The 14,714-nt window shown below is 34.1% G+C and overlaps 2 protein-coding genes across 2 annotated transcripts in view; both read right to left on the reverse strand.

Annotated features, from left to right (window-relative positions):
* Window positions 1-2,604: 2,604 nt before the first annotated feature.
* LOC134278907 (proprotein convertase subtilisin/kexin type 5-like) overlaps window positions 2,605-14,714 on the reverse strand; it is a 28,076-nt gene continuing 15,966 nt past the window's right edge. The window contains exons 2-3 of the mRNA XM_062761210.1: window positions 3,059-5,599; window positions 2,605-2,898 (exon numbers count right to left, since the gene is read on the reverse strand). Of these exons, the coding sequence (XP_062617194.1) occupies window positions 2,839-2,898; window positions 3,059-5,599 (2,601 nt within the window). The 3' untranslated portion in view covers window positions 2,605-2,838. The remainder of the gene's footprint in view (window positions 2,899-3,058; window positions 5,600-14,714) is intronic.
* On the reverse strand, window positions 9,048-12,494 carry LOC134278906 (YTH domain-containing protein 1-like). Its single transcript, XM_062761209.1, has 2 exons — window positions 11,489-12,494; window positions 9,048-11,149 (listed from the first exon to the last, which is right to left on the reverse strand). The coding sequence occupies exon 2, from the start codon at window positions 10,972-10,974 to the stop codon at window positions 10,117-10,119; it is 858 nt and encodes a 285-aa protein (XP_062617193.1). The 5' UTR covers window positions 10,975-11,149; window positions 11,489-12,494; the 3' UTR covers window positions 9,048-10,116.

Genomic DNA, 14,714 nt, shown 5'->3' on the forward strand with positions numbered 1-14,714 from the left:
ATTTTTTTATTTTTTCAATTTTGCAGATTTTTTATTGACCTGGTCAATCGGTGTAATTTTAACTACAATACCCGAATAAAAGTCATAGTAAATGTTCAATTATCTCTTACTTTACATCATCACCAATCTTTTTCAACCAATGACCCTTGGTTAAAATATATACGCATGTATTACAGCAATTAACATCTTTTCAGCTGTCAAAATCATAAACTACCTGTTTAGACTATGTTATCTGATTGGTTCATGGCAAATGTATAGATGACACATTTACATACAGATGATATATAGACCATAAGACTTATACATGGCATTTTATTGTGCTACATACAGAATACTCTCAATCTTTACAGTACATTTCTGTTGAGGAGCCAGTGAGGAGGAAAGTCAACACCTCCCTGGTAGCTGGGGCCTCCATAAAGGGACAGAACCAGCTGTCACACATGAGTGGCCTGATCCTGTTTCCTGAGGAGGTGGAGTTTGGGGTACTGAAGGAGGGGTGTACCTACTGCTACACTGTGTACCTGAAGAACACGGGGGTAGACTCCTGTAGGTTCAGGATCAAACAGCCGCCCCCAGCCACTGGACTCAGAATCGTCTATAAACCAGGACCAGTATGTGTTGTTTTATTGTTGATACATGTTGTAGATTTTTAAATGGGTTAGCTTCACTTATCAGAAAAATGGATGATTATTAAATTATTTTCCTCATATGCAGCTTAAGATACGTCAACAACTTGATTTACTAATTTTAAGGCTTATATAGGACAAAAATATTCCTTTGTAGAATAAAACAAGGGCCATTTCCCTCTGTTTAAAATGTACATTTGAATGTTAAATATATGAAGTAAAATCCTGTTTGATTGATCTCTGTACAGATTGCTGCAGGAATGAGCTTGGAACTGAATGTAGAACTGTACGCTATAGCTGTTGGGGTCGAGGGAGAGATGGGCGTAGGCTCAGTCCGTCACGACTTGGAAATCGTCACACAGACTGACGTCTTGTTTCTACCTATCTCAGCAAATATCCTTTTTTAACTTACAAACACACACACTATTTATAATGTAACTTTTCATATAAACATGTAAATTTTTTTTTAAAAATCTGAATCCAGAACAGAAGGAAAAGAATACAAGATGCTGAAAAATCAATTTTTTGCAATTACTTATAGAAATTTCAGATAAAAATGGTATGTAGGTGTTGTTTTGCAAAATTACAAAGTGAGTGTTGCATAAACATTGTAACAATAGCCAAACCACAAACATTTTTCCTTAACCCTGTCTACCTGTTTTGACTGCGTATGAGTATGACCACAGAAGTCCCAACAGTCCAAAGGGAGGTAAATCTAAGGGAGCTAAACTAATATCCACTAAACCTCCCGCTACCACGGGCATCATCAGACCCAGGAAAACACCACTAGGAGGTAACGGCATCATTTGTCATAGCCGTAAAATAATGTTACGAGCGAGTGAATGGTAAAGAGGAATTAACAAAACAGATTTTACACTTTGGATTGAAGGAAGATTTTTAAAATACCTTTTTACAGTAAATGGACCTTAAATGTATATTATTATGCTTCCTGTCAGTTTGTCTCTATATAACCCATACCCTACATTGACCTAAGGATTTATATGTACTATGCCGAAATAGTAGCATATGCCACAACTTTTCGATGCCTTATCGATTACGCCATTTATTGTTGTGATATAAATAAAGTAGACAAATAATTTGAAAACAGTTATATTATTCTAAGGAAAATAATGTGTACAACAAACTTTCAAACTAATTACATACAGATCGTTAGATGAACTGATTTTATAGGGTCATTTAAATGCTTTTTTATATTTGGAAGGATGAAAATTATGTAACAATGCAAACAAATGATACTGAAAATAAAGATGTGTTTTCTTTCTTTCAGTAACCAAAATAACTAAGCATGCAAACAATTTTAATGAGTTCTTGCAAGTCCAAATGTCTCATAAATAATTACAACAGTCAGCATAATAATAACAATAGTGTTGCATTAATCCCTAGATATGTGCACCATGTGTAACTACTGTACATGCATAATGCAACACTATTATATAAATAGTTCACAAATTTTCTCTGTTTTATCATTGTGATACAAGTAAAGTTTAAGGATAAAAAAAGCAGACAAATGTTGAATTAATTAAAATGCATTTAAGTTTGATATGAAGATAGTGTGTGGATTGAATTGAACAAAAAAGAATGTGATTAATTTTTACCACTGACTGTGATATTTGTAATTTATAATGTATTTAGAGACATTCATTCATGTTTATATTTGATAATTTATGTATACTCTATTTTGAATTAAAATTCTACATGTGGAATAAAAAATATTGTCAACTGTAAAATGTATTTATTATCAAATACCAAAAACACAATTGTGACATTTATCTTTAACCCCCCCCCCCCAAAAAAAAAGGGGGGGGGAGTGGCAGTTGGCTACTGGACTCCATTACAGTGGATAAATGGAATAGATTTTTTTTTAATCATTAGGAAAAACTATTACTAATGCACGTAATTATCAACCTGTTAACAGTTTCTTTAAGATACCAATTATTGCTTGAGCCTGCTTTCCAACAAAAACAAAAGAAGTAGAGAAAAGTATTTTGGTGTCCGTAAAATAAATTCCTTTTATTTGTTCTTTTTTACAAAAACGTTTAGGTGTTCACCACTAGTGACGCAAACATTCGTTACCTTTAATTTACACAAATTAAAGAAACGTTTGACCAATGGAATACTCTAAATTCAAAGACTCGAGCATCACCGACTGTCAATGTACACACTGTATCTGTTAAGAAGCAATATCTTCCGTTTATAAATCGCTAGTTGAAGAATCGTCCATTGAAATATCTTCTTCTCTTTCGAGTTGATCCTATGAAATAAAGGTACAGAATTTAAGCTAAATCATTGTTTTTGACCCAAAAATTATTCCAAAGTAACAAATCAGACCGAAAATAATTACTTAACATATAAAATGCGAGCAAAATGTGACGGTTACGAAAAGAGTAACGCATAAATGTATATACACTTACATTTTGTGTGCATTTTTCTTTTGCTTGCTGCGGGGAATAGCAAAACAACAAATACAAAATGAAGAGATTAATTGTTGACATGAAATACATAACGGAGCCTGTAAACACAAAATTAAACGAGGATGAGCAAGTTCCATCGTCATTGTAATATGTGAAAAAGGGACAAGAGTCATGGCAAACGTGGTAGAAAGAGAACATACCAGCTCTATGGCAGTCCTCATTTGATATACACTTTTTAGAAATTTTATTCGCTACATAATCATCTGGACACATGTTCATACAATGAATTCGGTCGTTTTTATATTCATAAGGATGAGTGTAAGGACAATGCTCAGCACATATGTTTTCAATAATCACTTTATGGCCAGGACACTCTTCCAGACATTTGGTTCCATCGAGAAAGAACCTAGGAGAACATTTGTTGGTACACCTGACCCCACGATTTGTATGTTCAGTCAAAGCATGGTTAGGACATGTTCTGATGTTTTGACACTTGTTGTCTACGATGAGATATGGCGCTTCGCAGTTTTGCACACATTGATAAGTTCCCTCCAAATAGAACAAGTGACGCGGGCATCTGATGTGGCATCGTTTTCCTTCGGGAGCGACTTCAAAATAATGATGTTCATCAGAACATTTGTCCACACATACACTTTTATCAATGTAAAGCTTGGGAAAAAAGCACTTGTTCTGACATGTGTTGTTTTGGGATACTTTGAATCTGCTGCATTTATCAACACAGTTTACAATTACCATTGTTGGACCATAGTTATAGTTTCCAATAACTATGGTCTGATTTTCTCTCAGTTGATGTGATGAAGGGCAGATGTCGGTACAATTCCATAGAAATGTCCCAAGCGGAAATGGACAGTGATCATAGCATTTGTCATGCACGCTATGCGTTCCTTTAGGACAGGAGCTTACACACATTAATTTAGCGTTTTCGTTTTTATTTTCAATATATGTTAAAGGCTTTGAAGGAGGACATTCTTCCAAGCAGGTCTTCTGAAATAAAACTTTGTCTTTTGGGCAAGAAGTTACACACATTTTTCCATTTGTAATGTAAGATTTGGGACAATATTCCAAACAAAATCTATGTTCGGTTTTTATGAGTTCCCAGGACCTGTACGTGTCCCTGGTTTCCGTATAATTGATGTAAATGAAAGGCTTTTCAAGAGAACACTCGGAAACACAGGTAGAATTTAATACCAAGTTAGCAACACTTGGACAGGATTTAACACAAATATTTTTGTGAAAAAAATAGCCGGATGGGCAATTTTCAACACAATACATGTAGTCGTGTTGAGTATAGGGATATCTCTTTTCTTGTGAATGAATGATATTAACATAAGGGACTTCTGTTGGGCATTCTATTATACACGAAGCATTCACAATGAATTTTGCAATAGAAGGGCAAATGTCGACGCATCTTTGTTTAAAATAAAATTTCCGACATGATGAAACGCAGTCTAAGTCCAAGTTGGACAATGATTGCTCAAAGATTGCTTCTTCGGGACATTGGTCGACACAGGAACCATTATAACGTTTGTTTGTGGTGTCTGGACAATTGGTTGTACAGAAGTTACCGTGTTGGTGATGATGAGACTGGCACTGAGATAGACAGTCATATGTCTGCATATCCACGAAGAACTGACTTGATGGACACTCCTCCACGCAGACACCATTTAAGTTGTATTTTAATGGTCCATTGCACTTAACAACACATGTAAAATTTGCCCTCTTGTAACTCGGATTAGTACAGGAATCTACGCACATAAATTCTGCTTTGCCAAAATTCTTTATATTTGGTATAGATGTAAATTCTCGAGGGTAAATAAACGGATTTGTATTTGGGCATTCTGTAACACAAGTATCGTTGAATAGATGTTTTCCAGGTGGACAAAACTTAACACAAGTATTATTATCGGTGACCAGATCAGAGGGACATTGTTCTATACAGGACAAAATTGAGTTGTACTTTGTTCTTTTTAGAATCACGTAGTTTGCAGACTTCGGACACATGGAGAAACAGGTCCTATTAAACAGAAAGGGGAGGCTCTCAGGGCATGATAAATTACACGAGGTCCCATTCCTGCTTGTGAAATCTGGACACTCTGTCAGGCAGTGAATGAAATGGCCTGTGTTCAAAGTGTACGGTTTATTTGTGGAGCAGACAGAGTTACAGAATTTTTCCCCTTGTAAGCACAAACCTTTACAATTCGGAGTTGTTAAATAAGGTGCATCTAAGGGACATCGCATCAGACAAATTCCGTTAAAAGCAACGGTGAATTCAGGACAAAATTTGAGGCAATTGCTTTCATAACAGTATGGAAAATGTGATGAACATAAAAATTTTGAGCATGGAATATCACTTGACATGTTGCAATAACGCACTATTCCGTTTGACAAGACTTGACTGAAGTCGGGGCATTCTTTTATACAATGGCCTCGATGAAGTACTGTTTCATGTGGACATATTTTTAGGCAATATGTTCCGTCATAGTAATCACTTTCATATGGCAGACAGTAACCATTGATTTTCTGAAAGAAAAAAAAAACTTTGGATACATATTTGTTTATTTGTTATACATATTATGATAACGACCAGAAGATTTTAAAGACTGTTCTCTTACTGTTTACATGAAAAAGTTTAAACTCATCGTGGCTACACGGTTGCATTATACTCGGTGGAATTTTAGAAACGTTCCTAGTTTTTCTAAAGTTGAATTTTAATATTATGTAGATGCTTTGATATTAACGTGACTATCATGGTATTGCTGTTATAGAGAAGAATTTATTCTCTATATACATGTACCTGCATGCATTTGTAAATTTCTAACCTTTATTTATTCTCTATGTACATGTGCATTTGTACATTGATTTTTTAATCCGAGTTTTTAGCCTTAACATAACTCGAGTCCATTTTTACAAATTAAAGAATTTTGAAATGCTTGCAAATTGATGATTTAATTGTGGGTCTTAAATGAATTAAAGCATTTCTTGTGTATTCCCATGTTAAACTTTAATCCCATTCTGTAGCCTATTTTATCCAGGGGTGAGGTGGGGAGAGCGGGGTGTTAGATCATGCAGTTAAAAATCAGTTTAAAAATGAAACTTTCAGGAAACGTAAATGTAATATGCCTAGTGCATGGTTCTTGAAAGAAACACTTTTAAAAAAATTTCTACTATATTATATAAATATAGCCCTTTGATGAGGTCGATCCATAGATGTATCGACTTCACAGAAAAGCATTTCGACCGAGCACGAATGCGCGCGACAAGTGATTAAATATACATCCCCCACCCCCAATTGATTTATTAGGTTTATTTTTATATGAAAATTATTTCTCCTAAATATGCTACAAAGTATTTTTTAAGCATATTAAACCAAATTTCAATTATTTTACGTCCATGATGGATATCAAAATAATCGTCAGATTATGCACAATCTTAATTTGTCAATTGCAATTTCATATTTTTACTCTGTTTTGATTGAAAAAAAAATCGGTTTTCAAAACCCTAACACGATTATGAAAGAACTTCAAAGCCATTGATTGTTTACCAGTGACATGGGGTACACAGTAATGACACCTAATGTCGTTCTCACTGTCCACTATACCTTGTTTATTTTGTGGCAGAGAGCAACCGTGTCCACTGTCGCATAATATTCGTTCCGGGTGTTTCGCGTTCCGGCCGGAACCTTAAAATCATAATATTGGTTCCGGATTTTACTGTAATATAGGTTCCGGCCATGAGTTCAATCTTCGAATCGCGGTATCTGTCCAGATTTCATTCCACATTGAGTCATGGAAGTAGTGGGTTTTTTTCTTGAGGTTTTAGCACGACGCAGCGACATTCTATTTTCGTGCGTCGCGCAATGTTTTGTACTTACCAATTTTAAAAAATAGATGAATAAATAGCCTGATGATACTCTTTCTGATACATATGACTTTGGTCGCATTATAAGGCTTTGTTTATCTTATGTATACAAATCGGTTATCTACAACTCAATTCCTTTTGTTTATTTAGTGCATGCCAGTTGTGAATCTCTCGCTTCAATGCACGCAAATCCGTAAAGACAGGTAAAGAGCATGGTTAGGAGATAAACAATTTAAGACCGGGTTAACGAAAGACTAACATTTAAAGAAACACAATGTCAAAGAATTAATTAATTGATAAATTTTTTATTTCAGAATTCGATAAAAGTAAAGAAGAAATATTGATAATTATATATTTACGGAATGAAATTCTCTGTTTAAATGATATTACACGTGTTGACATTTCACCAAGTCGAGGCTCAAACACTGCTTCCATTACTCATAATTAAAGATTTTTTTTCATAATTAGATATTATTGATGAAATGGCATGATAATATGGTTTATATTCCATTTGAAATATGTATATGATTCACTGTTGAAGAATGTTACGTATATGGTTTATTTTCTTCTAAATTAATCTTCATACTACATGTAGGTACAGTACATGTATTTCATGATGATGTGATTTATTCTGAACTGAAATAAACATGAAAACATAAGAATACGAGTATGGTTTATTCCCTTTAATACCAAAAAAGCCAAGCACGTGTAATTAATGAAAATGATAATTTTTTTAATCGTCGGAAGAAAAAAAATAGTAATTGAGATATGAAAAGTAAAGACAATATATGTTAACTGGCTCGGCTTTTTATTTAATACGATCAAGTTAAAAAAAATCATTCTTTTTTTCTTTTACTTTTCTTTTCTTTTTTTTTTTTTTTTTTTTTTTTTTTTTTTTTTTTTTTTTTTTTTTTTTTTTTTTTTTTTTGTTATTTGTTTGTTTTAACTATTTTGCTACTTTGAAGTCTCTTTCCTTTTTATGACGAAGATAAGTTAGCACGGATCCAAAATTATATGATCATATTTAACGTTCCGGTGTTGTAGCATAGACTTTCCCCCCGCATAGACTTTCCCCCCGGAAAAACGGGCCCGGGTTAGAGTTTCCCCCCAGAAAAACGGGCCTAGCACAGAATTTCCCCCTCGGAAGAAACAACCCGGGCCCGATTTTCCCCCCTAGGAAAAACCGCCCCAGTATAGAATTTCCCCCTGAATGCCAGTACGCTTTTTCCCCCTCCTTGCATTTTTTTACTTTAAAAACCGTGTTTGGTTCGGCTATTAGATTTCTGTATTGTCCGTATTCTTAATAACTTATCAAATGTGCAGCATCAAATCACATATTTTCATTACTAGCATTGTTAATTTATAGTATAAAAAATAAATGAGTGTCATAAAAAGGAATGTTTGAACACTATATGAATTCATATTAGATTCTATTTCCATGACTAAAGCAAACATTTTGGATTATGCATGCACTTAAAGGGGCATAGACACAGATTCAACTGAATTTTCAAAACTAATTTAAATGCTCACAATTTCAAATTAAGGCATCGTCTAATGATTAGCAAAAATTTGAACATCCTTTTTTGATTAACAAATGAGATACAAAACTAAAAGTTCTTCAAAACGTAAACAAGGTTCGCGCCCCGTTATTGTTTACATATTGGAAATGTCATGTTAATAACAAAATGAAATTCATTAAATTACTAGAAACTGTCTGAAAGTATTTATAATTGACCTCTTTATTGAAATTATCTACTTTAAACAAATATATTTTAGTATTTTAATCCATGTAATCAAAACATGACACAGGCCCTGTTTACATAACATATTTTTGGAGCTCTAAATCTTGTATTTTTACAACTGATTTTTAAAATTTAATGATCACTAAAATTACCTTATTCAAATAATCATAAAAATTATGAGAGATAATTTTTTTTATTTTTTTTCCCTGAAACTGTGTCTATGCCCATTTAAACTAGAAATGTTTAAAAGCAAGCAGTGCATCCATAATATACTGGGTTTTTTGTTTAACTTTACGATTTTATTGGTAACCTTTGTTATATAAAATTGATATTTGTTTGATTTTGTTTTGTTGATTGTTTTTTTTTTTTTTTTTTTTTTTTTTGCAAATCATATATTATATATATGATATCCTAAAATGATGAAAAACAAATCTGTATTACATTTATTTTTGGCATAAAAAAAAATTGGTATATTAATTGTTAGAAATTAATTGGTCTTTCAAAGAACACGCACTTAAACGCACGTACAAGTACACCATGTTTTTACGTTGATTTTTGTTTCCGTTAAACAAAGCAACTATATAGTTTTCACAACAAGGCCAGTTTTTATAAATTATGCTCTTGATTCTTTTATTTTTAATTAAACGCAGTGCTTGAAGATTGTAACATCATCTGCCTTAACTGAATTTAAACTAAAGCTTAAAAAATTAAGAGGAAGCAGATGAATTTATGATTTTTTTTCTCGCAAATAAAACAATGTTAAAGTCGGTTAATCATATCATTTGTAAAAAAAAAATGACAGAAATAAAGGAATATCAAAATTTATTAGATTACTGATTACTTATCAGCATCGCAAATACAATTCACAGCAAGTAAAGCATTTTTAACACACTTGCTAGATCAAAACTGTAATAAAATGCAAAGTCCAAACAGTGCAAAACTGATAACAAAAACTATCAAATTCAATTGCCATATATGTATTAAAAGAAACATAAATTGATATTCATAGTTCTTCAATTCTGAAAATAATTCAGCCACTTTTATGTGTGTCTGTGTTCTCAACTAAATTCTATGTCTTTGTCGGGAATTTTAATTGTTATTTAAATATCTTCTACATAGTTGAAATGAACTCCACTTTCGTTGGTTAAGTATATACACATATTTGTGAATTTGAAGTTTCCAAGGGTTTCGCTTGAATATTTTACCCATCGCATAGATTTGCCGTACTGACAATAGATTTGAATGTCAGTATTCAACAAAGCTGCTGTCGCTAGAATTTCGGCTTCTGTTGCCCATGTTCCGTTTATAATCATGTTAGAGCAGTCAATATAGCGGGTACCAAAGTGCCGTTCCACTTTCTCCGAATTGGTTTTCATCCATTTCACGACAGAGTTTCGTATGGCTTTATGCTGGGCCTGGCATCCTGTAAGAGCATAACTAATACATCTGAAAAAACAGTTGCCGTCTCCTCTGACTTCCATAACTTTTAATGGACAATGATTTGCTAAAGGTTTTTTTTATTTTTCCACGGTGTCTTTTTCTCAAAGACACATTAACGTTATGCTTTGAAATTTGGTTTTCTTGCCAAGTAGCATCAACTGGAAAAAACGTATTTTTTAATTCAAAGCTTCCAGATACAAGTACCTCCTCCTCAACCCTTTTGCCATTCCCAGAAACATCATCAGCAGCAACATCAGCATCTGCTTCCTTGACACTTTCGTCATCCTTAGAAACCTCTTCGTCATCATCATCTGTTTTCTCCTCCTCTTCCTCCTCCTCATAGTCATCAACTCTTTCGTCATCCCTAGGAACCTCATCATCAGCAGCATCAGCATCTGCTTCCATGACACTGTCGTCATCCCCAGAAGCCTCTTTGTCACCATCATCTGTTTTCTTTTCATCAACATCAACGATTTCTTCAACATCATTTGTGACTTTGTCATTAGCGTCACGTTCTATCCCTCCGATACTGTTTGATATCTTCTGATCAATGTCTGCATGGTTGTTAGCATTAAGACGAAGTTTTTCTTTTCTGTCAACACACTTCTTCAGAAGTTTCACATTGTAAGAACGCTTAATGAGAGAACCTTTAAGATTTCTCAATTTAACGCACCCTTTGCTTAGAACACTGGTAACAATGTACGGTCCTAACCATTTTTTTTCCTTTTTACCACCCTTTCTTGTTGATTTGTGGGTGTTAAATACAAATACCTTTGTTCCTTCATGGAATTGTCTGAGCGGTACTCGTTTGTCTTTGTAGTACTTTTTTTTGCTTTGCTTGGGATAGTTCAACATTTTCTTTTATCTGTTCGTTAATGCTGTCTCTTGTGTTTTGGAGCTTTTCGATCACCTCTTCAAAAGCTGGTTCTGTATTATCCGTAGTATACTCGCTTTCAGATTGTTGTTCTCTTTGTGGAAACGCATTCCGTCCAAATATTGCCTCAAATGGCGAATATTTTGTCGTTTTGTGCTATAAACAATAAAATAAAATATGTAGATTAATTTGCTTTAATATTGTTAAAAAGCACAGTTCCAAAGCTTAAATCAAAGTACTGAAAGTACTGACAGTTGGTAAAATTATTTAAACATTCTGAAAGTAAACAGTCTTCTAAAATTTGTCGCCCCCTAGGTTTAAGCCGAAATTACATTAAAAGCATATTTGACTTTGGAGTGCTTATAAGTGCAGCCGAACAAATTATAGGAAACCATTTTGTTCCATGTATTCTTTGATCTTCATCTATTCGAATGAGTTATATCACTAGTCTAGTAAAATTATAAACAAAATTTAAATGTAAATTTAAAATGATACCTTGGTTGATCTGTAGGCAAACAAAACATCATCAATATGTTCGTCCCAATCACACAGATCTGCGCTGCTTATTTTAACTAGCGACTCCTGCAGAGTCCTGTTGAATTTCTCAACTAAACCATTAGTCTGGGGATGGTAAGCCGACGACAATCTTTGTGATCCAGAGTACTGGTTGATTAGTTTTTGTAATGTTAGATTAACAAATTCTCTCCCCTGGTCACTAGAGTAGACTGTGGGAAACCCCATTCTTTTGCAAATCTTTAAGAGTTCAAATGCTATAGTTTCTGCTCGTTTATTTGAAATTGCGGCTGCTTCGGGCCATTTTGTAAAATAGTCCATTAATGTTAGGATGTAACAATTTCCGGATGACGACTTTGGCATGGTTATGAGGTCCATTCCTACGTGATACCAAGGTTTAACAATCGAAATGGGGAAAAGTTCTGCATCCGACTTTTTAAAAGCTCCTCCCTCTTGACATTTCAAGCATGAATTGACATATTCTTCAACGTCTCCTGACAAATTTTTCCAAAAGTACATCTCTGATATGGCCCACAGTGTTTTTTCCCGGCCAAAATGGCCGTTTTTGTCATGCTTGTCTTCCAAGATCCTTTTTCTCTCTGACAAATTAATGACCACTTGTCTTAACTCCCCCTTCTGGTTTTTCCAGTACAATATTTCATTTTTTATTTCGTATGCTTTACTCCTCGATCTGATTTTTCGTTTTGTGTCCTTACATACATTTGGAGGGTATACTTTACATTTTAGGTAATTGAAGACATTTGTCATGTCTTCGTCCATTTCTACTCCGTTGAGGGGGCATCCGAAAAACGTCCGAGGTTTCCTAGTCCATATAAACCATGTAGGAGTCGAAACTTTGACACACAGATAAAATATTCAGTTGGAATATATATTTGATCAATTGTGTAGTCTAAAAGTTTTTCTTCTACCTCACTGAACAAGTCAAGCAAAAAATCTGGGGCATCAACACATTCTACTGACCCTACCAATAACGTCTGTACAACATCTTGGAGTATAACACTAAAATGAATGTTAGTTTTCAGAATATCTTCAATTTCATACACACACTCCTTTATCTGTAACTTAATATACTGATCAGTTCCCGTAATGCGCAAAATATTATTCAATACTTGTATCAAGGCGTTACTTTTTGGGAGCAAACCTGTAATTTCTCGCTTTTGAATTATGTTGAAAAGCATGGTTTTATCAGAACTGGAAGTTTTCGTTTAAAAAGAAAACCAAAACCAAAATGCATAACAAAACGAATTCCGGAAAAACGCAATCCGGAATTATAAGGGGGGAAAGTCTATACTGGGGCGGTTTTTCCCCCCAAGGGGAAAAGTCTATACTGATTTTGTTCAAAGGGGGAAATTCTATACTGGGGCGCTTTTTCCGCCCAGGGGGGAAAGTCTAACCCGGGCCCGTTTTTCCGGGGGGAAAGTCTATGCGGGGGGAAAGTCTATGCTACAACACCGGGTTAGCATTGCTGAGTGCATTTTCAAGTATTTTTGCTACTTTGGTGTTTCTTTTCCACTTAATGACAAAAAATAAGTTAGCCCGGAACCAAAAATTATGCTCATAATAAACGTTCCGGGTTGCAATTACTGAAAGATATTTCATACATTTTTGCTACTTAGTTGTTTCTTTTCCATTTTGTTACGAAGCTAAGTAAGCCCGGAACCAAAACTTATGCACATAATAAACGTTCCGGGTTGCAATTACTGAAAGATATTTCATATATTTTAACCACTTAGTTGTTTGTTTTCCGGTTTTTGACGAAGCTAAGTTAGCCCGGAACCAAAAATTATGCTCACAATAAACGTTCCGGGTTGCAATTACTGAAAGATATTTCATATATTTTTGCTACTTAGTTGTTTCTTTTCCATTTTGTTACGAAGCTAAGTTAGCCCGGAACCAAAACTTATGCTCATAATAAACGTTCCGGGTTGCAATTACTGAAAGATATTTCATATATTTTAAAGAATTAGTTGTTTGTTTTCCGGTTTTTGACGAAGCTAAGTTAGCCCGGAACCAAAAATTATGCTCATAATAAACGTTCCGGGTTGCAATTACTGAAAGATATTTCATATATTTTAAACAATTAGTTGTTTGTTTTCCGGTTTTTGACGAAGCTAAGTTAGCCCGGAAAAAAAATTATGCTCATAATAAACGTTCCGGGTTGCAATTACTGAAAGATATTTCATATATTTTTGCTACATAGTTGTTTCTTTTCCATTTTGTTACGAAGCTAAGTTAGCCCGGAACCAAAAATTATGCTCATAATAAACGTTCCGGGTTGCAATTACTGAAAGATATTTCATATATTTTTGCTACTTAGTTGTTTCTTTTCCATTTTGTTACGAAGCTAAGTAAGCCCGGAACCAAAACTTATGCTCATAATAAACGTTCCGGGTTGCAATTACTGAAAGATATTTCATATATTTTTGCTACTTAGTTGTTTCTTTTCCATTTTGTTACGAAGCTAAGTTAGCCCGGAACCAAAACTTATGCTCATAATAAACGTTCCGGGTTGCAATTACTGAAAGATATTTCATATATTTTAAACAATTAGTTGTTTGTTTTCCGGTTTTTGACGAAGCTAAGTTAGCCCGGAACCAAAAATTATGCCCATAATAAACGTTCCGGGTTGCAATTACTGAAAGATATTTCATATATTTTAGCTACATAGTTGTTTCTTTTCCATTTTGTTACGAAGCTAAGTTAGCCCGGAACCAAAAATTATGCTCATAATAAACGTTCCGGGTTGCAATTACTGAAAGATATTTCATACATTTTTGCTACTTAGTTGTTTCTTTTCCATTTTGTTACGAAGCTAAGTTAGCCCGGAACCAAAAATTATGCTCATAATAAACGTTTCGGGTTGCAATTACTGAAAGATATTTCATATATTTTTGCTACTTAGTTGTTTCTTTTCCATTTTGTTACGAAGCTAAGTAAGCCCGGAACCAAAACTTATGCTCATAATAAACGTTCCGGGTTGCAATTACTGAAAGATATTTCATACATTTTTGCTACTTAGTTGTTTCTTTTCCATTTTGTTACGAAGCTAAGTAAGCCCGGAACCAAAACTTATGCACATAATAAACGTTCCGGGTTGCAATTACTGAAAGATATTTCATATATTTTAACCACTTAGTTGTTTGTTTTCCGGTTTTTGACGAAGCTAAGTTAGCCCGGAACCAAAAAT

The sequence above is a fragment of the Saccostrea cucullata genome, unplaced genomic scaffold (genome assembly GCF_032062105.1).
Source record: "Saccostrea cucullata isolate Sc308-1 unplaced genomic scaffold, CSIRO_AGI_Scuc_v1 ctg1817, whole genome shotgun sequence".
NCBI lineage: Eukaryota > Metazoa > Mollusca > Bivalvia > Ostreida > Ostreidae > Saccostrea > Saccostrea cuccullata.